Genomic DNA, 27,658 nt, shown 5'->3' on the forward strand with positions numbered 1-27,658 from the left:
CGAAGTGCGTATACCGCTTTAAGGTGGATCAAGTAACGTTTTTTAGTTTTTAGTCGAATTTGATGAATTCTTAATTTGGCCTAGAATTTTTTTTTCAATTTAAAAATCTTGTTAGCGACCATTCACAAACCACGTGGACACTTTTTCAGACATTTCAGAGTTACGAGCTGTTTTGGATTTGTTTCAAGTATACAACGAAATAAAATTCAAGCCATCTGTTTCTCTTTAATCTTTATTGATCAAAAACAATGTTCACTACAATTAATGAGCTTACTAATGATACAATTTATTATTACAATAATTTGTTTTCTTCGCATTGCATTTATGACACAACACTTGACACTACAATTGAAATTTACCAATCTATGAAAAAACACTTATTTGTACCGCCCTAGTGGGTACGTTGAGACCGCTGCTTCTATTTTTAACTAGTCTAAAAAAAAGCCAAATATTTACAATAGCTCCTCATGCTGCGGGCTCTACTTTTTCGAAGCGTCACCCCCCCTTCCTTTGGGCTTCCTCAGCTCAGCCGCCGTCACAACTGCCGCGGCCGGCTTGGCCTGCCTTCATGGAATAACGCTCGTGCCGGCGCTGCTCTTCCGGGCCAGCACGGTCGCCGTGGCTTGACCGCCCAGCTTGCGCACCGTTATGGCTACCGGCGTCGAAGTGGCCACCGGTTGGGAAATTTGCTGCTGCTGGGCCGCGACCACCACTTCCGGTTCGGCCTTGACCGGCAGCACCATCACCTTGTCCCGGTGGTACTTGCTCTTGTGCGTCGACAGCGACCACTTGGTCTTGAAGATGGCGTTGCACATGGCACAGCTGTACGAGACCTTGTTGTCGCCGTGCTTGGCCAGCTTGTGGCGCTTCATCGCGTTCATCGAGCAGAACTGCCGGTGGCACTCGGAGCAGGTGTGGAACTGTTTGGACTCGCTGCCGGAACCTGCCAAGAGAGAGAAAGAATTGTGGCTTTTTAGATTTTTGATTCAACTTTTTGTAGAGAAGCTTGAATGAAAAGAGTTTCGTTAACAATTTGTGAATGTTTTATTTTACACCTTAAATCATAAAACTACATTTCATTTGTAGCTTACATGCCTAAAATGATGGAAATTATTGAAAAATCCTAATTTTAAATCGTAACTTAATTCACAAGCAGTAAGTAAATTAATTTAACATTGTACAATGACGACTAGAAGAGCTTTTCGAATTTCTTTAACAGAACTTTAATTTAAAATACACTCAGTTGCAAAGGGTCCATCCATAAACCACGAGGACAATTTTTTCATGTCGTGTTTAGTTTAAATGGTGTACTATTTATGGGCCCCTACCAGAAGATTATTAATGAACATATTTAGTAGACTAGCCACAACCCGGATATTGTCGGTTTCCCCCGTGAGGTTCCACTGAAAGGACATTGGAGGAACTGTATGAATACGATGAGCAATATGGTTGCTGAATTTATTGAATTTTTCGAATTTCTTGAATTTGTTAAGTTCTTGAATATCTCGATTTTTTTATAATTTGTTAAACTTCTCGAATTTCTTGAAATTTTTGAATTTCTCTAATTTCTAGATTTGTTGAAGTTTTATGAATTTCCTATTTTTAATTTCTTAGTTTTTTATTCCTTAAATTTTTTGAACTGTTTAAATTTCTTGTTTCTTAAATTTCTAGAATTTTTATCATGAATTTATAGAATTTCTAAATTTCTTGAATTGTTCAAACGTCTTGTTTCTCAAATTAATTTTTTTTCCAGATTTTTCAAAAATTTTAAAGTTTTTACAGCTTCAATAATTTTTATTTTTATGTTTGTTTTAATTTGAAAAAAAAATAATAGAAAAGTGCTCAAATTTCTAAAAGTTTCTGAAATTTCTGAAGTTTTCTAAAATTTCTTAAATTTATAAATTTTATAGAAATTAAAAAAAAAATATTTCTGGAACTTGAATTTTGAAATTTCTTGATTTTTGGAATACCTTGAATTTCTCAAATTTCTTGCATTTCTAACAAAAATTAAATTTTCTTACATTTCCTTTTTTTTAATTCTAGAATTTCTTGAATTTTTTTTTCTTTAATTTCTTGAATTTCTCAAATTTCTCGATTTTCTAGAATTTTTCAAACTACTAAAATTTCTTGATTTTTTTTTTTTTTGATTATCTTAAACTTCTAGAGTAAATTTTCAAAACATAAATTGTCATGGGTCATGGGATTAATCTAAATTTCTTTAACTTCTCGAACAGAGTTCGGAAACTCACTCACGAGGTACTCAACTATGAGGAAAAACTAAGTTACCTGCGAGTAAATTAATTAATCTCGAATCTCCTCAAAAAAAGTTTCTTACAGTTTTTTATATTTTTTAATTTGTAGACTTTTTAGAAATTCTATAATTCTTCGATTTTTTAGAATTTTATAAATTTAGTCATTTTTTAAATTTCTTGAATTTATTTTTTTTCGATTTTCTGTATTTTGTTTTCTTTTTGAATTTTAAAGAATTTTTAGAATGCTTAGATTTTCGCGATTTTATAATTTCTTAAATTTCGCGAATTTCTCGATTGTTTTTATTTCCTCAAATTTCTTGCATTTTATGAAAGTTTTAATTTCTCAAATTCCCAGAATTTCTTGAATTTCTTAAATTTCTCGATTTTTTGCATTTTGTGAATGTTTTGAGATTCTTAATTTTTTAGAATTTCGCGCATTTCTTATAACAATTTAATTTTCTTGCATTTCTCATTTCTTATTTATTTTTTTAATATCTAAAATTTTTAGAAATTTCCTAAATGTAAGATTTTTTTATTTTTTCATTTTTAAATTACCTTAATTTTTAAAATTTCTTAATTTTTTGAAGTTTTCTCAATTTTTTTTAATATTCGAGTTTTACGAATTTTTGAAAATATTCAATTTTTTCGAATTTCTTAAAAAAAAAGATTTTCTTGCACTTCCTTTTTTTAATTTCTCGAATTTGTTGATTTTTTCAAATTTCTAGAATTTCTTGATTTTTTTTTTTTTACTTCTAAAATTTCTCGAACTTCATGATTTCCTGTTTTTTTTTAAATTCTAGAATTGTTTAAATTTTTTGAACAAAATAATGGGTTTATAGAATTTCTTAAATAAAAAAATATATTTTTGAATATCTTGATTTTTTTTTAATTTCTTAATGAATTTTTTCATTTTTTTAAATTGCTCGTTTTTCTAATTGCCTGATTTTTTTAAAAATTGTCTTAAATTTCTTGATTTATTTGATTTTTCTTTATTTTTCAATTTTCTAGATTTTTTTTCTAGATGTGTAGATTTTTTAGTTTCTGAAATTCCTCGCATTTCTTGAGTTATTGAACACTTTAAATTTCAAAAATTTCTTAAATTTCATAAATTTCTGAAATTTTGATTTACTTAATTTATAAAATTTTATAGAATTTCCAGAATTTCTTAAATTTGTTTTTATTTCTTGAATTTCTTATTTCTAAAACTTCGTAAATTTCTTGATTTTTTATTATTATTTGAATTTTGCTGACCGCTAGCAGTAGTCTGCCATACTCACTGAAGTTATGCGTATATTATTTCCAAACAATCCTGGCTCAACAGCTGCAATGCTTTGGCAATGATGCCGACATGACCGAACTAATCTGGAACTTCGTTTTCAATTTGTATTGACTTTTTGACCACATTGGGAGGAAGTACCGGTGAATAAGGGATTACTTGAAATGATCTCTTGCACTGCTATTATTTCGGAGACACAATGCTCTGAAGGACAAAAGAAGTTGGAATCCCATACAAATGGTCAATTTCACTTACTGAATCGATTTTTTTTTTAATTTTTTGATGAAACTATTAGATCAATCAGATTGGTTTAGGTTTTGTTAGCTTCGTGAAATAATTCTACAGGAACTTCTTCAAAAGTTGAGGCTCTAACTGTATGTTATGAGAATTTCTGTTATTCAAAATTCAAGTGAAATTTTTTTGCGGGTGCCCCTTTAAGGTGAAGCCGTTGATCATTTTCGAAGAAAATTGATCATCACTATAAAATATTCTGTATTAAATTCAATTTAACGAATTTCAGCACCAAAAGGAATCAGCGTGCCGGTTGTTATCTTCTTGAAGCCACTGAAAGAATTTTTGATCTAAATCAATTGTGCTTCAAAATGTATATTATTTTGTGGCACAGTCGCTGACGTCCTAGTTGGCCATCATTGATTAATTATGATTTCCATAACTTTACAAGGAATGGGATAATCGTTACCAAAAGGAATCAGCATGTGTAGGGCACTATTCTAAACAACTTGTTGAAAGAATTTTGTCAAAATATTGAAAGTGACGCAAAATTTTTATCTTTGAACAAAAAATCATGACAATGATGGAAGTCTTCACTATAAAAGGTACTGTAGTTGAATATTGTTTAGATATTTTGTGTGGCAAAATGGTTAAAAATTGATGCCACCAATCTAAAAATCAAATAAAAAACATTTTTACCTGATAAGGATTAAACATTAAACTAATCGCAAATAATTAGAAATATGAATAAATTCGGAACTATTCGACAGTTGAAAATTCAGTCAATTTACTGATTATAGTTTATTTGCAACTGAGTGTACTTTTTTAAAGATTTTGCTCAGTATCTCTCATAAACCCACTTTGTACTATCCACAAATGACGCAACGGTCCTACTTCATCCCCCACTGCTGGGACGACGATCCCATCATTCTTCCTCCCCCTCTCTGCACGAGTGAAAATCAAAACAGCTTCATGGTGGCAGCGGCCGCCAGTTGGGCCGCCGAAAGGACCGCCAATCCGGCCGCCGACCCCTCAACATCCCCGGAGGAGTGGTCTGCCCCACTTTCGTCCAGCACCGGTCCCATGGCGGCCACCAACGAGTCTCGAATCGCGGTCGTCGTCGACAAAGTAGGCGCTTGAGGCAACGACTGTGAAGTCTGGGGTTGGGACGTGGACGCCGTCGGAGAAGTTTTGTTTTCGTGGGCCATCCGGACGTGCTCGCGCAGACTGTACTTGTTTTTGAACTTTTTGTTGCACCGGTTGCACCGTTTCGGTTCTTGGTTCGTGTGCTGGGTTCGCATGTGCCGCCAAAGATTGACCGACGTTATGACCAGCTTACAGATCTGGCACTGAGACCACTTGTTCGAGCTTACAATGTCTAGAGAAAGAGAGTGAGAGTGAGAGAGAAAGAGAAGACAGAGAAAGGCACTCGTTATTACTTTTGTTTAATTTCTTTTTTTTTATTTTGTCTCTAAATTTAGTTTTCGAAAGACGCTCTGAGCGAATAGCGAATAAAAGAAAAGAATTCCAAAACTACAAAATAAAAGAAAAGTAATAATCTAGTACTTCCTTTGTTTGCTCTTTCTCGCACGTGAACTCTACTACTCCAAAGGAAAGGGGCGTGGTTTCGGAAAAAATCATATCTTTGACGATTCATCGAATAAAAAATTTCTGTAAATTTGTATGACCCAATCTCACCCCTCCAGAACCAATGTCACCCCTGCTGACGGAACATATCCTCTTCATTGTTTTTTTTTTTCAGTCGTAAAGTTGAGCAATTTGATGGGGTCTGAGGGTTGTGAAGATTCATTTAACAAAATTTGGACAATTTTGGAGGAGGAAGACATAATCTTTGAAAAATATTTGCAACGGCCTAATTAATTGAGCAAATTTACTGGACAATTTAGAGCAGGGGTGCCCAAAGTGTTTGAATGACGGAACAAATTAATTGAAAAAATAAAAAAAAACTTTCTAAAAAAACAACAGTTTTGTTAAAAACATCCAATCAATCTGTTCAAATTACATAAAATCATCAAACCCAAAGAATTTGCATGAAAATATCATGTTAATGCCTCAACAAACATTTAAATCAGGTTATACAATATTTTTGTAAGAAGTTTATTTAACACGGTCTGGTCCAGTTTAAGGGTTTTTTTTCATAAAATTATTTTTATTAGGTCCTTTTTGGTACTTGGACCTGGTTAGGACCGAGTCGGCTTTTGTAATTACATTTGACTTAATAATTACAGAGGATCTTGTGTGTAAATGTTAGTGGGAGGGGAGCCGATTACCCGCGGCCTACTCGGGGTTAGTAGAGAAGGGATTGATGTTAAAAGTTTAAGGGGTTGTTGAATATGTTGTGTCTTAAAACAATATAGTAGTAAATTTCATTTATCAGCAATTCCGTTTAAAAAGAGCCTAAACCAAAAAAGGGGGCCGATCGGACTCAACATTTTTCTAGAGGTTCCTTGGCCAAAATAATTAGACCCGTATTGAGCAATTCTCTACGAAATCGGTCTTTTTTCTTAAATTTTAATATTTTTCAATCCGACTAAAACTTTTTTGGTGCCTTCGGTATGCCCAAAGAAGCCATTTTGCATCATTAGTTTGTCCATATAATTTTACATACAAATTTGGCAGCTGGCCATACAAAAATGATGTATGAAAATTCAAAAATCTGTATCTTTGAAGGAATTTTTTGATCGATTTGGTGTCTTCGGCAAAGTTGTAGGTATGGATATGGACTACACTGAAAAAATGATGCACGGTAAAACAAATTTTGGTGATTTTTTATTTAGCTTTTGGTCACTAAAACTTGATTTGCAAAAAAACACTATTTTTATTTTTTTAATTTTTTGATTTGTTTTAGAGGATATCAAATGCCAATTTTTCAGAAATTTCCAAGTTGTGCAAAAAATCTTTGTGCAAGTTATACATTTTTGAATCAATACTGATTTTTTCAAAAAATCGAAAAATTGGTCCCAAAAATTTTTCAACTTCATTTTTCGATGTAAAATCAAATTTGCAATCAAAAATTACTCTAGTGAAATTTTTTATAAATTGCACCGTTTTCAAGTTAAATCCATTTTTAGGTGACTTTTTTGAAAATAGTCACAGTTTTTCATTTTTTTAAATTAGTGCACATGTTTGCCCACTTTTGAAAAAAAATATTGTTGAAAAGCTGAGAAAATTCTCTATATTTTGCATTTTTGAATTTTGTTGATACGACCCGTAATTGCTGAGATATTGCCATGCAAAGGTTTAAAAACAGGAAAATTGATGTTTTCTAAGTCCTACCCAAGCAACACACCATTTTCCAATGTCGATATTTCAGCAACTAATGGTCCGATTTTCATTGTTTAAATATGAAACAGTCGTGAAATTTTCCTATCTTTTCGAGAAAAATATTTTCAAAATTTTTAAACCAAGACTAACATTTCAAAAGGGCCAAACATTCAATATTACGCCTTTTTGCGACCAATTTTTCGATTTTTTGAAAAAATCAGTATTGATTCAAAAATTTATAACTTGCACAAAGATTTTTTGCACAACTTGGAAATTTCTGAAAAATTGGCATTTGATATCCTCTAAAACATACCAAAAAATAAAAAAAATTAAAAATAGTGTTTTTTTTTTGCAAATCAAGTTTTAGTGACCAAAAGTTAAATAAAAAATCATCAAATTTTTTTTACCGTGCATCATTTTTTTCAGTGTATTCCATATCCATACCTACAACTTTGCCGAAGACACCAAATCGATCAAAAAATTCCTTAAAAAGATACAGATTTTTGAATTTTCATACGTCATTTTTGTATGGCCAGCTGCCAAATTTGTATGGAAAATTATTCGCAATTCGCAATTTTCAGTGTAAGAACGGGCCTTGACCGATCTTATGCACCAGGTTCCCGACGAACACGCACTGCCCTTACACCTACATCTCACCCTTGCTCTGAGTCAGTACGAGCAGCACGCTAGAACACGCTTTGAGTGTTCGTGCCAGGCATGCACACCTTCTTTTCCGGTTACGCATTTTAACTCGGCCGGGGGTGGTACATTACGTAGGGTTTGATGTAAGTATAAGCGCCTAACCATTTATAGTGTGCCTAACAACTTTCATTAAAGCAAAAACTGTTTTATTTTAGTTTGAATTCAAAAACTTATTGTTATTTACTGTGTATTGTTTTCTCCTGAAATCTTCCCTATTGTTGAGTCTGTTTATCTGTTGCTATTTCTTTTGTCGCGGTGTTTTGTTACAATTTTTGGTCCTAAGCATGTTATAAAAGTTTACCAAAAATACAATAGTAATATTTGTGTTAATTCTTTGATCATTCCCAAAATTGAACAAGGGCTCGAACCTCATTTGTTTGAAGAAAAGGGTAAAGATTGAAAACAATGGAAAGTGAAAGAAATATACTATTTGAAGAATCAAGATAGTAATTTATGAAGTAGATAAAGAAATTTACAATAGTTAATAAATAGAGGTAACAAACAAGCTTAGATTGTATTAAGTGCAATTTATAGGGCAGATGAAAAATTATTCAAATAGATAAATAAAGATAAACAAAATTGACATCGCTGCCAAATTAAGGGAAAACAGACAGTTTGTTGCAGCAGCATAAATTGGTAAAAAAGAGTGGAAAAGCGTTGAGAAATAAGAGAATCAAATGATTAAAATCGAAATCAAATAGAGGATAGTAAACAGAAGCCACGTTAGGAAATCAGTGAAACAAAATAAACAGAAGATAGATGGTTGCTGAAAATGAAGAGAAGAGAAACCCCGTTGTGCGATGTTTCAGGTACATCCACAGCAGTTGACTCAACATACTGCGAATCACAAATACTTCCCTTTCCCACATTGTCGCGCCCCTTTCTTTTAGCCGTCTCGACTCTGACCCGCGGTGGTCAAAGGTTTACGATCCGTTTCCACAGGCCACCAGCTAGGTCATCATGAAAACCAAGCCAACGTGGAGGTAAGAAAATAGGACACTTGCAAGGAACCAGAGCTATACTGTCTTGATCAAAAATGATCTAACAGGACTACGAACGTAGTCAGTGACGCTCCTTCCAGGATGTTCCTCGCCTAAGCGTCAACTGAAATGGGAACATCAGCATCATTCGCCCTTGGCCTGCAATTTTTGCCTTCCTCACCTTACTGAGGAAAGGCTATAAAATCACTCGAAAACTGAACTTCTCAATTAGACCTCCTAGACCCACCTTCATGTATACCTATCGACTCAGAATCGAATTCTGAGCAAATGTCTGTGTGTGTGTGTGTGTGTAGGGATGTGGGTCTGTGCACCAAAAAATATGCACTCGATTATCTCAGCACTGGCTTAACCGATTTGGACCGTTTTGGTCTCATTCGATTCGTCTTGGGGTCCCATAAGTCCCTATTGAAAATTATGAAGTTTGGTAAAGTACTTCAAAAGTTATGCTAAAAAAACGATTTTGACTAAAGTCCGGAAGATTGTAAAAAGGGTGGTTTTTGTAAGAAACCCCAGCATGTTATACATTTTTAGAAAGGTATTTAAAAGACCTTTCCAACGCGACCAATACATTGAAGATCTGACAACCCTATCAAAAGTTATTAGCAATTAAGTGTTGTTTATGCACTTTTTGGAAGCCGGATCTCAGATATCACGATGAAAACGTTGTCCGGATCTATCATGCAACCCGTCGTTGAACAGGTAATCAAAAGACCTTTCCAACGCGTCCAAAACATTGAAGATCTGACAACCTTATCAAAAGTTATAAGCACTTAAGAGTTATTTATACAGTTTTTGGAGGCTAGTTCTTAGATGAAAACGTATTCCAAATATATCATGCGACCTATCTTTGGATAGGTAATTTAAAGACCTTCCCACGAGCTTGTCTATTTTGGATAGCATTACCCTTTGAATGAGAGGAAGGCACCAACCACCTAAGGGTGGATTAAGTAACGTTTTTAAAATAAAGTCCAATAGAAATGATAAATGAATTTGTTTAATTTGACGAACTGTCACTTTTTACACAGCGCGGCCAAAATGGCGGTGATAAATATTGAAAAAATGCATTTTTTATAAACCATTGAATTTCTTATAGATGCATTGTCAATAAACCATTCATATTTGACTAAAATGGGGTTGCAGGACAAAAAAACACGAAATAAACAAATTTGTTTGTGATTCGATTATCCGAAGAAGAAACCTTTGGATAACCGAATCTTCGGATATTAAAGGCTTCGGTATCTAATCTTATAATATTTTGTTCCAACCACGCCGTGCAACAAGTCCCTCCAAAATTCAACTTATTATTTATTTATATTCAAAAATATATATTGCAATATGTATTATCACACGAAAATTGTGTCAGCAGCAGCATTTGATTGCTTTATAGTGAATTAAATCTTACCCCATAAACCCACCAAAGGTCGTAACGCTTGCCTAGGGCGTATCCTAGACTTACTCTCTAAAATCCGTCCAACAACGAACGAAACTTTTCTGAAGATACCGTGGAAAGTCTCCCTTATCCACTTAAAAAAGTGGAACATCAACGCATTTCCTTTACTCTTGACAACTGATACAAACGGGATGTTTGATATCCGGGCACAAAAATGTAAAACGTCAAACCAATATTTTCTTCACAATGCAGTGTGTATTTCTCGGGGGTTTCTCTCTCTAATATTATCAAGTATAATATACTCCCTTATAAGTAAAAATTCCACAAACACATATACACAAGAGTCGGGCCTTTTCCGGCCTTTTAGCTCCTCCTTCTCGCGGTCCTTATGCTATTTACGCCATGTCCGGCTTGACCTCGTGCTTCAGCTTCATGTGCCGCTTGAGGTTCGCCGTCCGGGACAGCACCGCGCCGCAGATCGGACACTTGGTCAGGCCCTTGTGGATGTGGTTGTGCATCGTGAGCGACTTCCAGGCGGCGAAGCTCTTGTCGCAGTCTTTGCACTTGTACTTCTTCGGTTTCATTTTTTGCTCAAACACTTCTGCGAAATAGAGAGAAAAAAGGGGAAAAAGAGAAGGAAAATTTGAGTAAAAATTTGTTTGCGCAAAATTGGGACTTTTGACATTTTTTTTTTGTTTCGATTAAGGTCACAAAAGGGGGAGCATCCAAATCGGATTTATTTCCGAGTCACTTCTCCGTGCAACGGGGCAAAGTTTTTAATTCAATTTTATTTTGGTTGGAGTTTTATTTTTTACGGCGAAGTGTTTGAGCAAAGAAACATGAAACTGAAAGTAACAAAGTGAGTTAGACTTTTATTGTTTTGCACTACACAGGGGAATGTCTCGTGAAATAAATCTGATTTTTATGGTTTAGATGTTTGATTTGTTTTTAAAAACGCTGTTTGTTGTAGAAATGTATTTATTTTCTTTCACAAAAAATAACCTATATTTCAACATAATATTCAACTTTTCGGCACCTAACAATAAATAGTAGTTGTCTAAACAGTGTTGCGCTTGTCGGTGTTCATCAGTCTGATCGCCCCACTTCTGCTTCTTCTTCTTCTTTGTATTGCCAGCCTACAAAGGTCGTCTCTTAAAACAATAGTTGAAAATGTTGAACATTTCACCTAGCCTACAAATTTGTTTTTTTTTATCTTCTTTTGCTTCTAGGAAGCGCACTTTTCTAGAATTCTCCATCATTTTGCCGGAGAATCGCCTGTGTTACGTTGTTCGCGCTATTGTTCTCTCTCCCTCTCCGTTTTGTTTAGTGTTTTCCACGCGTTTTGGGCTCTGAATGAATGAGATATCCAGCTTGAAGGGCGTCCATACTGTACAGAAAGGGGGAAACCATGCCAGTTGTTGAGTTGTGTTAGCCAAGCTTGCTAAGCGATAATGTTATCGTTTGGCAAAAATATTATCGTTATCGTTATCGATTTACTATCTTAGCTCAGAAATTTGGATTTAAAGTCGCATTTAAGCTCAACGACCAAACACGTGTGAAAAAAACTTGCGATTCGGTTAGCCCAAAATTTGATTAGGCTGGTACTTTTTGTCACCCCCCCCCCTGGTTAGTTTTTGTCACCCCCCCCCCTCCTTCAAAATTGGCCCGAAAAATCAGGGGGCAAAAAAAATATTTTTACAATGAACTTCAAAATTTCAATGAAAATTCAAGTGCAACCAGCTGAAATCAAATTAAAATACATTCTCCTGCGTTTAAAATCATTTTTAGCATGTTTGGGTTTATTATAAAATCTTAAGATTTTTTGAAAATTTTCGATGCAAAATCTTTTTTTTCGATACAATTTTTGTTTTTGTCAGATCTTAGATTTTTTGAAAACTAATGATTGCAAAACAACTGAACTAGTGTAAAATGCATTTTAAAACACTTTTTTCATTTAAATGTGAAGATTATGGCTTATTATTTAATTTTTTTATTTTTTTGCCAGGGCCGAGGGACAAAAACTTTTTTAAATATTTGCATCGGCCTTATCTGATGTAATTTTTTTTTGTGTGGAATCCGGTTATTTTTTATTTGCAAAGGGTTTCCAACATCAAGGATTACTGAGCATGAGCATGAGAGACCACCCATGGTTGTCCTTCTCCGTTGCTGAACAGAACCGTAATATCCTTTCAGCACTACTGATCATAGGCTTCGACTATCAAGTGGTATTTCCCTTATCAACAGCATGTATGAATGTGCTGAAAAGATAAAACACCATGATTTCCAGAACAAGATCAGTTGCGAATAGGTAACAGTCATTGGCCACCAACGGCGCCCGCCATGTCAGTTTGTAGATCTCGATTTTAAGGGACGGGAATGTTAGTTAGCGCAGGTTGCTACTAGGGCAGCTGATTTACTCTGTGCTTACACCCTTTCCAACATCAAGGATTACTGACCAGTCTAACTGGAATTACCAAGATTACTGCTAATATGTCACGGATTACTTTTAAATTCTCTGAATTACTTGGAATTACACAAAATTAATAAAAATTATTTGAAGTTTCTTGAGATTGCTGTCTAGCTACCATAATGTATTTTTAATTAGTATTTTCAGGCCTGTATAGATAAATTCTTAATCAATGTTGAATTTTTTTTTCTAAAACGAAAATGACCGACTATTAGTCGACCGCTGAGCCTTAAAAAAAGCTGAACCTATTTCATTGTTTTCTAAATGCATAATATTAAAATTTTCTTCTAGATGTTTTGCTTCATTATCAGGTATGATTTTTCGAACTGTATTACTAGACTGAATTATGGGATCACACAATTTGTTGCTTAAAAACCAATTGTTTCCGGATAGTTAACCATTCTGGTACAGTGCTGGAAACTCTTAGAAGTTGCGGCTTTCCTGAATTAATTTTGAAAACTCCAGGTAATTACGAATCACTGACCGATGCTGGAACCCCTTGGATATACATGGTGGTGGACAGTAATCTATTTATAAACATTTGCAAATAATTCACTTCAAATAACCAAATCAAAATTTGTTTTCTTAATTCAGGTCAAAATTATCAATACACTAGTTTTGTGAAAATTCATGCTAAATTTGCTTTCGTTTGACGTTTCGTATTCGTGTAATAAAAATGTGTTCACGTGAATTGTGGATGGCCCCTTATACAGATTAGAAAAGTTGCCCCAACCTATCTTCGATTTGCGTGAAACTTTGTCCTGGGTAATTTTAGTTTCTGATCACGAATACCTGTTGGCGGAAGGGTGGTAAGATCCCTTGTATTTTCAAACATTCGAAAAAGACGTGTCAATTGTATATGTATAGAAAAGGACTTAATTTAACCAAAATAACATGATAAAACTTCAATGTTTTTTTAAATACCATATTTTTTTTCTATAGTACTCAACTTGTTATAGTTTGCACTAAGGGTATCAAATGAAGCGAAGTTTTGTATGCATTTTCACTTTTCTAGAGCTTTTTTTTATCAAGTACATTTTACACAAATTACCGTATTTTTTCGAAAACACTATTTTTTATTATTTAATTATAGCATATTTATAAAATACCGTATCTTTGTTAAAATTTTAATTTTTTAAAGAAATACGTTTTTTGTGTTTTTTTTTTTGTATTTTACAAAGAATACTACTGTGCAATTCATACAAAATTTCACTTCGTTTGATACCCATTTGGCTTAATATGAACATTTGAACATTTTAGAAAAAATCGGTAGGTGTGAAAATTTTAGAATTTTACATCAAAAACTCTACTACAGTGAAAAAATATTGCAAATTATTAAAATATATTGTTTTTTTAAGAACTCAACTTAAAAAAAACAAAGTTTTGTGAAAATTTTACTTTTTTACAAAAAAAAAACTCCCTAAAAAAACAATGCAAAAATTACAAAAATCACTAAATTTAAAATGATTTTTTTTTGTTTTAAATAAAAAAAAACGACTCTTCTGACCCTGTTGAGTATCGAGAAATGGCAGAGGTTGTAAAACTGTGTTTGTATTTTTTTAGGTTTGATGAAAAATACGCCTCTTCGGAATTTTGAGTACTCCTTCAAATCGGGCATCCAATTTTCTTGAAAGTCCCCTTGCCACCAATTTTCCAAATCATCTCTTCGAATGTTCAAAAATGAAAGGGGTCGTACCGCCCCTCCGTCAAGATATCGAAAAATGAACCTCGGACCAAAATTACCCGTTAGGACAAAGTTTTACGCAAATGGGCATTCACTGTGTTGGCGGAGAATGCCCTGATTTTTAAAGTTTGAGAAGAGATTGTTTGTTTTTGTTTCATTAGTTCTCTATATTGGACTATCGTAATGTAACGATGAAGGTAACGATAATGTAATGGCTCTCGATAAATTTTGGTTAGCAAGCTTGGCATTGACAGAAATTCAGAAGTTAGTTACAAAGACTAGACATCGTTAAATGAATGTTATTGGAAAATAAAAATAGAAAAAAACAATCTTCAAATTCTTTCTGTGTAAAATTTAGATTTTTTTTTCAAGCAATGTTCAACGGGCATTCCAAAACGTTGAATACAAAGTTAACATTCATAAATACTGTAACTATTTTTTGTCCGATGTACACAATTTATTTGCCTAAATTTTCTATAAATTTTATCAAAGGTAGAAAAAATTCACAAAACAGAGAGAGAGAGAAAGACACAAAACAGACACGAGCACGAACACGAAACCCTCTTACTTTAGCCCGCTGATGTTCTTAATGTTGAGCTTCGCGTCCAGCTTGAGCGTAATTTTGTGGATCTTGCTCAGGTGGATGCGCATGTCGTAGGAGCGCGAGAACGACCGCAGACAGACCGGACACTTGGTCTTGCCCGAGTGCAGATCCTTGTGCAGCGTTAGCGACATCGGATGCTTGAAGCCCTTCCAGCAGATACTGCAGCGGAAACGGAGCTCAGCGTCTGGAAGGAGAGAGGGGGCAGAAAGAGAGAGAGAGATCAAAAGTTAGCGCCAAGAGCTTCTCATTTTTGGAGTAATTTTAAGAAGAAAGTAAAATTTGACAAACACAACACAAACTAGTGAAAATTTAAGCTTTAATCTAAATTTATCTCTCTTTTCTAGCTTTAAACTCGTTTCCGCTGCAGGATCTGCACTTTTGAACCCAAAAAAATTAAAAAAAAGCAAAAATAACCAAATAAAAATAGAAAAAAAAACAGGTGAATGATCCGGGTAATGGGTTAGGAACTCATGCTGAGAAACTTAACAGAAACAAAAGTCTTCAGAAGATGGATGTCAAATCAAAAGATAAAAAAAAAACAAAATTAAACCAGCGTTTTTACGTACCTAAGCCAGTTCCCGGATCGGACACGTTTTTAGTATATATTTTTCTCTCTACTGCGCACTGCAGACAGAATTGTCACATTCACTGTTTGATTATACAACACTACTGTTTTGAGGCGCTTGAAAAGTTGAATATGCATGTGCATTACACTTTCGTTAATAACTAATAACATTCATAAATATTGGAAATATAAAAAAAGTCATGTTGGAATTATTTTGAGTGAATTTATCTGTGAAAAAGCAGCTTATTCAAGACTATGTAATCATAGATTACAAATGAGTAATTCTCAATTACAAATAAGTAATGCTAAATTACAAAACTACACTGGCGGATGCAATGCTGGATTACGTAACCCTGAATTACAATAAATAGTAAATTCTTGTTATTCTACAAAATATAAATCAAATTCAAAGTAGATTCGCTAATTGAACCCGTTTTACAACTGGTTATGTCGTTTGAGTGGTTCTTAATTCGAAAACGGTCGGAAATAGCGAGTACTCGAATTAGTGGACATTCGAAGTAGCGAAATTCGAATAACCCGAGCAAGTGTAAGTGGACTGGACTGGATGGATCGGGACTATCCCCACTGAGAATTTTGCCTGAATCGATTCGAGTCTCGAGCCAAAATTCTCAGTGGGTCCTTTCTTGATGAGAAGTCAGAAATAAACTCGCTACACTAAAACATCGACGTCAAGCAAAATTTAATCAAGTTTAGAGACCTCCTCTGTTCAATTTCATAAATTCAAATCAACCACATTGTTTCGGATCGTAGTCAAAGCTGTTTGACGGTTTATTTGGTGAAAATCCTTGCCTAACAATGAATCTTTTATGACTCACATAAATGTTTAAAAAATGAATGAATGAACACTAGGGCGACAATAAAAAAATCGACCTCAGGGATACACCCTGATTTGATTTCTTAGGCAAATAACTCGTCAGGGTTAACTCGGATCGTTTTGCGGTCTTCGACAAAGGTATATGTCATAAAATTTTACATAAGAATCTCACACAACAACGATTGAGTAAACATTCAAGTGGCTCGCGGTTAGATTTGTTTTCTTGTAAAAGTTAACGCGAGAAAAAAGATTTAGAAAACAAATAATTATTAAAAACAAAAACAAACAAATTCATTGTGTTAACATGTAAGTTTAAACTTAGACTTTTTGCTCAAAAGTTATTTAGAACGCTGAAAATTCTAAGAAAAAAATTGCCATACATAACCCCAATGTGCAAACATTTGAATCGGTTTTTGAGCATTAATTTCTGTCAGTAATCGATCCTTTTTAAAATCCTGGCTCACACAAAGCTTTTGGCATGATCCAAAGTTGTAAGATAAGATAAGGTAAGGCGGAGCTGTCAAAATAATTACCACGAAACCAGGATTTTATATGGAGATTTTCAGAAATTTTGACCATTTACAAAAATAAGCTTTTCGTGCTTTTTTTACGTAACGCAAAAATATTTTTAGACCCCCTTGTAACAAAATTTCCATACAAATAAAAAAAATCTATCGAAGTTTTTAAGCGAAGATGGCGTTCGAATTGTGAACGTCCGAAATGTCAGAATCGCTCAGTAGCACCAACATTAGAAAAAAAATGTGGCTGTCATGCCATGGCACACTTTTTTCGTAATGTTGATACCACTGCATGACTTTGACATTTCGGGCGTTCATAATTCGAACGCCATCTTCGCTTAAAAATCTGGATTGGGCGTGAAACATGGTGACCACTCAAATCCCATTTTAAAATTCCCGAATTTTTCCAGACTTAAAAATAAAAAAGTAAAAAAAATAAATAAAGTTTGAAAACATGTTTTTGCCAAGTTCCCTTTTTAATTTTGATATTTTAAATATATATATTTTTGAAAATCTGTGTCAAAGGCATCCAATGTTCATTAAGATTTTGAATGTCTCAAACAGCTTTTCCATTCAAATTAAAAATTGTACAAAATATTACAAAATTATTCAAGAGTTAAAAAAAAATCAAACAGGTATGCTTAGAATTCCCGACTTATTGACAAAAAATCATAAATTCCCGTTTTTTCGACTTTTGGCGGATTTTGGCGAATTCCCGACTTTCCCTTATTCCCGACATGAGTGGCCACCCTGACGTAAAATGACCTCCGATCCCCCCCCCCCCCCCTCCCCCAACTGCGTTACGTGATAAAAGAACGCTCTCAAACTTATTATTTCGACAGCTGGAAAACCCACCTTACCTTATTCAATCATCATACCTTGGGCATGATCGTCATTCCGATGCGACCGTCAGTGAACGCACACGAAGATGAAACGAACGAAACCGATGTCGGCACTCAAGAGCCCATCTTTCTTGGTCGTGCGGTAAAACAATCATTTGAATGTCACACGAACGTACTATGCGCAAATGAATTTCTGGTAAGTGTCAAATGACCGTGTGAGTGACTTTGCGTTGCGTTCATTTTTTCACGTGTGAACGAACAAAAGCAGAATGTCAAATTCAATTTGTCGCAATCCCTGCTCAGGATACTGATTTTTGTGCAGATTCGTTCGAAAAATCATAATTTTGAGCTACACCCAGGGCCCCGGCGATGGCCTGATATAAGCTACCGAACAACATTGGCAATATGGCGTCGTTTGTTTACCAACATGAGATTGTTTGTGGACGAACCAAAAAATATCATTATTTGTAAAATTTTCTATAACCGTTCTGTACTAATTTTGAAGTCATACATAATGAATAAAATTTCGTTAAATTTCTGGAACAGAAAAAAATATATGATTTTTTTGGATTTAAACCGCTTTCATCGTGATTCTAAGCAAGATTACGCAACAAATCATTGTGCCTTTAGTTTATCTTTAGTTTCCAACCCGGTTTGCTTTAGATTGTTGTTTAAATTTTGAAATTTAGCATAAATTAAAATAAGTTGCAAAATTTCCAACTTCAGCCTTGTGCAACAATTTCCATTTCACCCGTGCGGGAAACCGATAATGGGGTAATTCATGCGTTCCAAACTGTCAAAATTCCAAAACGTCACGCGAATCTTCGGTTCGCCGCTTTTGTTCCTGTATGACGTTTCGAGGCGAGGCCCTGGCTACACCCGTTTGCAATCCATGTTGATTTGCAGTTATGAGTACTAATTTATTTATTCGTCAAACATACACAGACTACAAGATCGTTGCTCGATTCATTGAATCATTTGAATCGAATAAATGACAACTCAGTAGGATTGGGTGCCGAAGATATTTGGACATTTAAAAAAAAATACGTGGTCCCACGCCATCTCGGTTATGTCTATACCAGAACCAACGTTGCCAGATTATAGATCTGTATTTTATCTGTATCATGTCGAATTCGAAGCAATAGAGGAGAAAATCGTGACGTCAGAAATGAACTCGAATCACTTAAAGTTCATTTTGTGAGTGACTTTAACATTTTGGCCTAGTTTGACAGCTACCTCGTTCCCAAGTTTTCTGTGGGAGAGAAAAGGAGGCGAATACTTTATGAAAATCATACCTGTCAAAATTCCTAGCCTCAAAATTTTGTCGCGAGTTGCTTTTCTCCTCTATAGAAGACATTTTTAAACATTTTAATGGCAGATTTAAGCTTTTTAAACATATTAAAGCAAAATTTAACAATACATTGTTGAAAGTTTTTAAATATAATCGTTTTAAAAAAAATATGTATGATTTTTGGATCCCAAAAATCACATATATCTGATTTTTGGGATCCAAAAATCTGAGAAATACAGATTTATCTATATATCTGGGCATGGCAAATTCAGAACTATTTGGAATTGTTCCTTCTCTTTTACGGGAGACACCTGAAATGGTGGGGACTTACCTTGTAACAAACTGGCCTTCGCTTCGTCCGATGCTCCCTGGAAAATGCGATCTGCAACAGAAAAAAAATGTCATTAGTAAATTACCCCCCTGATCTTCAAGTTGGTCAGCCGCCACGCCACTCACTCATATCCATGTCCGACGATTCCATCTCGATGCCGTCCTGGTTCATGTCCTCCTCGTCCACGTCCTTGTCGTCCATGTTTTCCGCGACCAGCTCGTAGCTTTCCTCTGCAAAACAATAAAAGGGTCGTTTCAAGCTGCGTCAACACAGTTTAAACCCTGTTCAAACCTTGAATGTAGGTGGTGTTGTTGGCGTTCGACGTGGTCATTGCCTCGCTGCAGTCGATGTACTCCGGGATTTCCATCTTCATCGAGCCGCCCGTTGCCTGGGCCGCTTCTGCGTACGATTCCACTGTGAAAACGAAAGCCAAAGTTAGCGAAAATTAATTCTATCAACCGTCGTTAGTCTCACCTTGTTCCTGCGCTTCCTGTGCCGCCCGCTGCTCTTCGTCGGCCTTCGAGGTGCTGATGTGGTACGTTTCCGTGGGAGTTTCGAAGATTTCCGTGTCGGCTGCGCTCGTTTGTCCGGACTGGGCAACCTGGGTGGTTACGACGGTGGTCGTAGTTCCGGCGCCACTCGTGCCCACCACGCTCTGGTTCGGCGTCGAGGTGTGGATGATTTGCTGGACCTTGATCTTTTTCTTCTTCGGTTGCGAGACGACACTTTCGACCACTTCCTGCAGGGTTGTGGCTTGCTGGGTCTGCTGTTGTTGTTGCTGCTGCTGCTGCTGCTGTTGTTGGACGTGTTGCTGGGTCTGAACCACTTGGGTCTGCTGTTGCTGCTGCTGGATGGTGGCAGTCTGTTGTGGGGCTTGAACCTGGATCTTGGCGATGGTCTGCTGCTGTTGCTGGGGCTGTGAGATTGGCACCGTAATGGTGGCTCCGGAGGCGGTCGTCAGGGTGGGCATTTCAGTGGGGGCCGTTTTGATGATGGTCTTGTTTAGAATTTGCGGTGCCGTCGCGATCTGGGCCTGCAGCAGCTTGGCCGGCTGGTGCACGATCGTCGAGTTCGATGGCAGCGTGAGATAAACCGACTCCGCCGTCGTGATTGTGGCCTTGTCCAGCAGACTCTGGTTCTGCGTTTGGATGATTTGCTGGGCCAACGAGGACGTTGCCTGCTGGGGCTGCTGCTGGCGCGTGTCGCCACTGTTATCCGTTAGCCCCCGGATCGAAAGCAGTTCCGCCGTGTGCAGGAACGACGGCAGCGATTCCTGGACGACGCTGACCTCGCCCTGGTACATAAACTCCACGATCGACATCAGGTCGGAATATTTAACATTTTTAAATATTATCACCGGATGTTGGCACGGGTTCTCCTTGAATATCTCCTTGAAGTAAGCGCTGCAAGCCGACAGCAGAATCTTGTGGGCGCGAATCTTGCGACCTTCGCAGCATAGCGTCACGTCCACCAGGTCTTCCTCGTAGCGCAGTGAGTCGAACGCCCCGGTAATGTAGTTGGTGTAGTTGTTCCAACGCAGCGAAAACTGCTGAGCCGCCATGGTTGGGCTGGGCTGGGAGGCGCTGTGAAAAAAAATAAGGAAGACACTGTTGATTAGGGATGCAGATGATCATTTGAGCAAGCCTTCTGTTGACAGCTGGGTTCAAAAATTACAGCTGTTGTATTAATTTTCTTTAAGGCAGATATATATTTTTTTCCATGGCCGTTTCATCATAAATTTATTCTCTATATCATAGTCCAGACCATAACCGAGCTTCTGGAACAAATTTGACTTTGATCGGATCTACCGTTCAGATGTTAGAAAATAAATCGTTTTGGATTTCTTATTAAACAAGGGTATAAGATTTACTTTTGAAACTGACATTACATTTATCTTCGTAGGGGTAGTTCTCGTATGTTTGGCAGGTTAAGCACTCGCTGCTAACTCCATCCTATTTGCTGATTTTTACTATTTAAACAACTTATTTTGTAAAATTGTTGATAGAAACTTGCTGTCTCACTTCCTATTGAGCAATCGATGTTATTTGAAAACGCTTTTATGAGTTATAATTGAAAGTCAAATTTCTGATATGGAAACATTAGAGACACGATCGAGTTAGATGCTGTTCCCCTAATCCGATTATTTCATCGAGTAAAACGCATCGAAAAAACTACAAAAAAATCATGGGCGATTGATTTGGACGCTTCGTCGACAAGTTGTCAAGTTTAGCTTCACATGCAGACGCGAGTATTTCTGGCACGTCTAGTTTTTTGTTCAAAGTTTACTACACCTCTGTACAAGTTCCTCTATCGAATGTTAGTTTACCAGAAAGGCTTGAGAAGCAAAGAATATCTAAGCACTGACGTTAGTGATCTAAGTAAAGTAAAGTAAAATAGATAAGTTACTTAGGAAAGTACGTAACTTAAGGAGCCATTACACTGCCGCAAACAAGTCAAAATTTATGCAGGCTGACATTTGTACAAACAACTCCCGGCAAACTGTCAAAAAGTGCGAGTTTGTTTGTTCGTTTTCGGAAGTGTAATAGCTCCTTTACGGTCGTCATCTACAATCAACTTAAGGAACCATTATACTACCGCAAACAATCTCGCACTTTTAGACAGTTTGCCTGCTTTGTTTGTTTGCGAGTTTGGCAAACTGTCAAACACGAAAAAGTGCGAGTTTGTTTGTTTGTCTGCGGTTCCTTTAGAATACTTGCTGGTCTGATGTGCATTGCTATGCAGTTGTTTGTTTAACAGTCACAGTAAACAAGTACAAAAATTCAAAAATTTAAAAGTTCAAAACTTCAAAAATTATGAAAAATTCAAAAATTTAAAAGCTTTTTTTAAAAAAAATAAAAATTAATTTTAGATTTTTTAATTTTTCTTTTGAATTTTTTTATTTATTGTACTTTTTTTCTATTTTTTACTCTTTTATTTTTTTTAATTTTTATTTTTTTACATTTTGATTTTTTTTTATTTTTTTGATTTTTTTTTTGAAGTTTGTTGTTTTTTTTTTTGATTTATTTTATTTTTTTTTATTTTTTTTAAATTCTTTTTAATTTTTTTTTAAATTTTTTCAGTTTTTTACATAAAAAAATTAAAAAAATGTTTTTTTTCCGTGCATGATTCAATTTTCCGTGCATCATTCCATTTGCCACGGTAGCAAACCAGCAGAAGAGCGGGTAGCAAAGTGAAATCCCGAAGAACTGAGAGCAAATTTGCTGGAGATGCACTAAGCCCGATGATCAAAAATAAGACAACAAAAAACTTTTTTTTTTTCGTGATTCGATTATCCGAAGTGAATCGAGTCTGGACTGTAATCATCATCATAAAGTATTGTTTCAATGTGATTTTTACGGCGGGTAAAGTAAATGACTTTTGCAAGAGTTTTGAATGGTTTTGAGTAGAGGTGGGCAAAACCGCTCTTTTTTAGGAGCCGCTCATTTTCGTTCGCTCTTTAAAAAGAACCGCTCTTTTGAACGGCTCTTTCGCTCTTTTTTCAAAATTTGAATCAATAGGGGGTTTTCAAGAATCTTGTGATTTTATAAGTTATTTCACATAGGACTTTTATAAATTTGGCCATACCAAATATATTTGAAGTTTATGTCCCTCAACTCTGGCCAAAGTCAGAAAAAAAAGTAAGACATTTTAATGAAAAAAGAGTTTGAAAATGCATTTTACACATCCCCAGTTGTTTTGCAATCATCAGTTTTTAAAATATCGAAGTATTGATGAACTTTTTTTAGGCTGGTACAAATATTTTTAAAAGTTTTTGTCCCCGCCCCCCCCCCCCCCCTTCAAAATTGGCCGTAAAATCAGGGGGCAAAAAAAAATATGTTTACAATAAACTTCAAAATTTCAATGAAAATTCAAGTGCAACCAGCTGAAATCAAATTAAAATACATTCTTCTGCGTTTAAAATCATTTTTAGCATGTTTGGGTTTATTAAAAAATCTAAAGATTTTTTTGAAAATTTTCGATGCAAAACCTTTTTTTTCGATACAATTTTTGTTTTTGTCAGATCTTAGATTTTTTTGAAAACTAATGATTGCAAAACAACTGAACTAGTGTAAAATGCATTTTAAAACCCTTTTTGCCTTCCTCACCTTACTGAGGCAAGGCTATAAAATCACTCAAAAATTGAACTTTTTAAATAAGCCTCCCAGATATACCTTTACGTATACATATCGACTCAGAATCAAATTCTGAGCAAATGTCTGTGCGTGTGGATGGACGTAGAATTTTTTTTCTCACTCACTTTTCTCGGAACTGGCTCGACCGATTTTGTCCGGATCTATGTTTTTGGATTTGCCTTCAGGTTCTTTAAGTCTTTTTTAAATTTCATCCGGCTTGGTGCAGTACTTTAAAAGATATGTTCGAAAAACTGTTTTGGTTGATACTAAAAAGGGTCATTATTTACATAATTTGAAAGCTCCGGCGGATAGCTGTCGGAACTTTACGCTCAGTGCACGCACACAAACACTGCAGTGCTTTCAAATGGTTCATTAAATTTATCATACCTAGATGGCAGCACTCAGATGTATAGTGTCTTTACTAAGTAAACGTTAGCCAAAGCTTTCGTAGTGTGTGGTTGCAAGGCTTTTAGGAGGAAGGCAGCAACCACCTTCCGGTGGATTAAGTAACGTTTTTCATTTAAATGTGAAGACTATGGCTTGTTATTTAATTTTTTTTATTTTTTTCCCCTCCCCTTTTTTTACTACTTGCATCGGCCTTAAACCGAAAAAAAAACTTTTGCAAAGGAATTTCACCAAAAATCAAAATGTTTTTGATCGATCCCAATATGCTTTTTAATTGTTTAAAGTGGATAAGACTTCTATTTTCATTAAAATTTGAAAGTTTTTTACTTTAATGAACAATCATTTGCACACTGAAAAGTTTATTTCATTTTGTTTAGAAAATCGTTTACCTTTGAGATTAATTTTAATAAGCATTGCAATTTTTGAAATTGCAATTTCAATTCCCAAAAACAAATTTAATACTACATTTTTTGGAAATTCAATAAATTATATTTATAACAAAAAATATGCCATATTGAAACAGTTCTTTCTAAAGAGCGGAGTTTAAAAAAGAACCGCGGTTCTTTTTTTGTGAGCCACGGTTCGTTCGCTCTTTTCAGTGAACCGGCTCTTTGAGCGGTTCGCTCTTTTTTTGCCCACCTCTAGTTTTGAGAAATCGTCGCTGTCGTGCATTTCGCGCGAAATTGAGTTTAGAACTCCATTTTGTGCAGCTCACAGTACCTCACTTTTTGACCTTTACAGATTCTTTAAATTCGATGTCAGCCCTGAGATATTCAATAAAAAAAAAAAAAAATCCGTGCATTGTTGTCGCTCTTCATATGAAAGAAGTTTCAAACTCGTCGTGCTAGCTTGACACACTCTGAAAATTGATGTAAGTGCGACAACTGGCCAAAGAGATTACAGATCGGAACGCGTTTGACGCAGGTACAAGCTCTCCTATCGTACAAAACAAACTATCCACTTTAACGACCCCCAGGTCTTTTGTGGTCTCTATTGCAAGTTTCTGAACCTAGGAGTCCGAAGGCTTGAATGGGGAGAGCACCCATCCAAACCTATTTTTACTCCAAGGAACCTTCCACTCCAGTGTTCAAACTGACGACCTTTGGATTGCGAGTCCAACAGCCGCTAGCGATTCCACCTGGGCAGGCTTGGTTTGGCGTGTTGTAGTTTGTACTTTTAGCGTGGAGACGACTCCTACACTTAGAATGTCTTAACGGCCTAACAACAACCAAGGCCGGGACCGAAGTTTTACTTCCCCATCCGATGAAAGGCTGAAGCAGATGGAATCGAACCCATGATACTTCGCTTACGAAGTGGACAGCTTAACCATTGTACCAAGTCTGCCGACTATCGTGAACATTTGTAATAAAATGCATTATATTTTTACTGAAACCGCTCTTCCCAAACACAGATGTGAACTTCAAGTACCTAGATTGCATACAACTTTAGAACAAACATGCGATTGGCAAATGATTAAATCAAATTTATTTTCTCTCGTTTTTTTTTTTTTTCAACGTCATTCCGGTTATGTCCACGGCATAATTACATTCTTTGACTTTTGATAATTCCTACAACCAATGCGCCAATGGTTTCTTATGAACATACGACCTTTTGAAAAAGTAATTTTTCTTCCCGAAACGTCAGTTAAATATAAGGAAGTATTCAACAAAATGCATCTTCGAATGTTCAAGGAAATTTCAAATCCGTGCACAAATCCCAAAATGACTCAAAATATTTACAACCCAAGCCAGGCGCCAGATAAACAAGCCACTCTTTCAGCTCAAACTCAACCGCTTTTATCAACAAAAGTCGCTCCACTTCATTCCATGAATGTGTTTCTCTTCCTCACTCAAGCACTCTTTCCTCATCAACACCAAAAAAATTATTTCGAGCCAAACATTTCATTAGGGCACAAAAGCAAAAACCGCGATTCGAGTAAATCGCTTGCAAAGAATGGACAACTTGTTTCAATTCCTATTTAAAAAATAAGCTTGACTGATGGTATTTTTACTGATGATTCGATAAAACACATCATTATCCTCAACTCTGCTTTACTGCTTCTTAATTTATGTTGATTTTCACAATAAAACTCATAATTTTAAAAAATCTCGTTATTAGGCCCTTTTAGCTTTCCAACTGCTGTTCATAATGGGCCCTTTCTAAATGCAATTTCGAAGAGAACTAAAAGGGCACTAAAGCGCTGTCACCGGATTGTTGTTTTGAATGATGTTTATGGGACCTTTTGTTCAGTTAGAAATAATGAGGAATTCAGGGAACATTATGTTAATTAGTGATGTTTTGTGATCGAATGGTGAGAATAAGGCATGTGAAACATAAAAATTCTTCAAAAGTGCACTGAACAGCATCCGCGGGACCGTATTAAATATTGTGTTTCGACGAAGTTTTTTTCTGCAGAAATCCTTGGTGAAACGTAAACCAAACGTTGTTTTGAAGTGAATTAGTGTTAAGAATGTATGAAAAGTTCACTTTATATCATAGAAAGTTCCTCAACTACGAAAAACTAACGAAAAATAAAAGGGCACAATTGAACTTTTTTTCTGGTTCGGAGTGAACATTGTTATGGGCCCTTTTGTGTTTTTGATTTTTTCAATAGGAAATTGTTTGTTATCAATCTGATTCTTGGAGGGCATGTAGGGAGTGTACTAATGAATGGAATAGTGGAATAATCCCGAATGTTTACGTTTTGGTTTTGTGCCCTAATGAAATGTTTGGCTCGATTTGTTCGATCTTCACCGAAAAATTCCAAGATGGACTCCACTCACGAGAGGGGGCACACTTTTTCAAACTTAGTCGTGAACACGTCGTCGTCGCGGACGGAACCATCATCACTCTTTCTCGCTTCCACTCACGGCCACTCGGCCCGGTTGCGCGAGTGAGAGCCAACGATGCCCGCGAGAGACGGGGAGGAAGAGAGTGACGGGAGTGGACTTTTTTTTCCCTCACAAGCGCCAAGTTGGTAAATTTTAAAACGCACTTTTTCACCGCAAACAACGCGAAAAACTTACCGAAAAATGTCACAATCGGCTCAGCGCACCGTTCTGCTCACTTTGGCGATATTTTTGTTCCAAATTTGTTCACTTTTGCACTGTTTTTCCGCGCGGAATTTGTGGGAAGGTAATTTTCCTTCCTTTGCCAGCCAAAAGCGACGGAGCTGTCAAACAGCGTCACCCATCGAGGACGAGTGATGCGAGTGAAATGAGCGCGCTGGCTGCGGCACTCCAAAATGGCGTCGGCCTCAGCTCGGCTGTGGGTGAGAGCGCACGCGAGAGGAAAATGAATAATGAGAGCAAGTGAGAGTGCACTCGGCCGAGTTCTGCTAGTGTGTATACAGAGAAATGAGCTTATCGTTGCGTTGCGTTCTAAAATCTGCAGATTTTAGAGCACTTGAATATTAAGCTGTTCTCAAAAAAGTTCATTTTACGCGTGTATTTGCATTCATTCTTCGTGCACATTTTTAAAACAAACGAACGAATACGATTTAATTTTCTTGTTGCCTTCCTCACCTCAATGAGGAAAGGCTATAAAATCACCCGAAAAATGAACTTCTTTATCCGACCTCGTAGACCCACCTTCACGTATACCTATCGACTCAGAATCAAATGTCTGTGCGCGTGTATGTCTGTAAGTCCGTGCACCGAAAAATATGCACAAGATTATCTCCGGACTGGCTGAACCGATTTGGACCGTTTTGGTCTCATTTGATCCGTCTTGGGGTCCCACAAGACCCTAGTTAGTATTATGATGTTTAGGAAAGTACTTCAAAAGTTATGCTGAAAAACGTTACTTAATCCACCTTTAGGTGGTTGATGCCTTCCTCATAAAGTC

The 27,658-nt window shown here is 36.0% G+C and overlaps 1 protein-coding gene across 4 annotated transcripts; it reads right to left on the reverse strand.

Annotated features, from left to right (window-relative positions):
* Window positions 1–214: 214 nt before the first annotated feature.
* Window positions 215–27,027, reverse strand: LOC120426588 (transcription factor GAGA-like). 4 transcript variants are annotated; one of them, XM_039591377.2, is made up of 7 exons: window positions 26,839–27,026; window positions 19,749–20,857; window positions 19,566–19,688; window positions 19,400–19,504; window positions 19,275–19,325; window positions 14,857–15,076; window positions 11,295–11,524 (listed from the first exon to the last, which is right to left on the reverse strand). In XM_039591377.2, exons 2-7 carry the CDS (start codon window positions 20,833–20,835, stop codon window positions 11,461–11,463), a joined length of 1,650 nt encoding a protein of 549 aa, XP_039447311.1. In that variant the 5' UTR covers window positions 20,836–20,857; window positions 26,839–27,026; the 3' UTR covers window positions 11,295–11,460. The 4 variants fall into 4 exon arrangements, with proteins under 4 accessions (XP_039447310.1, XP_039447309.1, XP_039447313.1 ...); XM_039591376.2 differs by lacking the exons at window positions 11,295–11,524; window positions 14,857–15,076 and adding an exon at window positions 215–943; XM_039591375.2 differs by lacking the exons at window positions 11,295–11,524; window positions 14,857–15,076 and adding an exon at window positions 4,626–5,137 and having other exon boundaries at window positions 26,839–27,027.
* Window positions 27,028–27,658: the final 631 nt, after the last annotated feature.

This window comes from Culex pipiens, chromosome 1, assembly GCF_016801865.2.
Source record: "Culex pipiens pallens isolate TS chromosome 1, TS_CPP_V2, whole genome shotgun sequence".
NCBI lineage: Eukaryota > Metazoa > Arthropoda > Insecta > Diptera > Culicidae > Culex > Culex pipiens.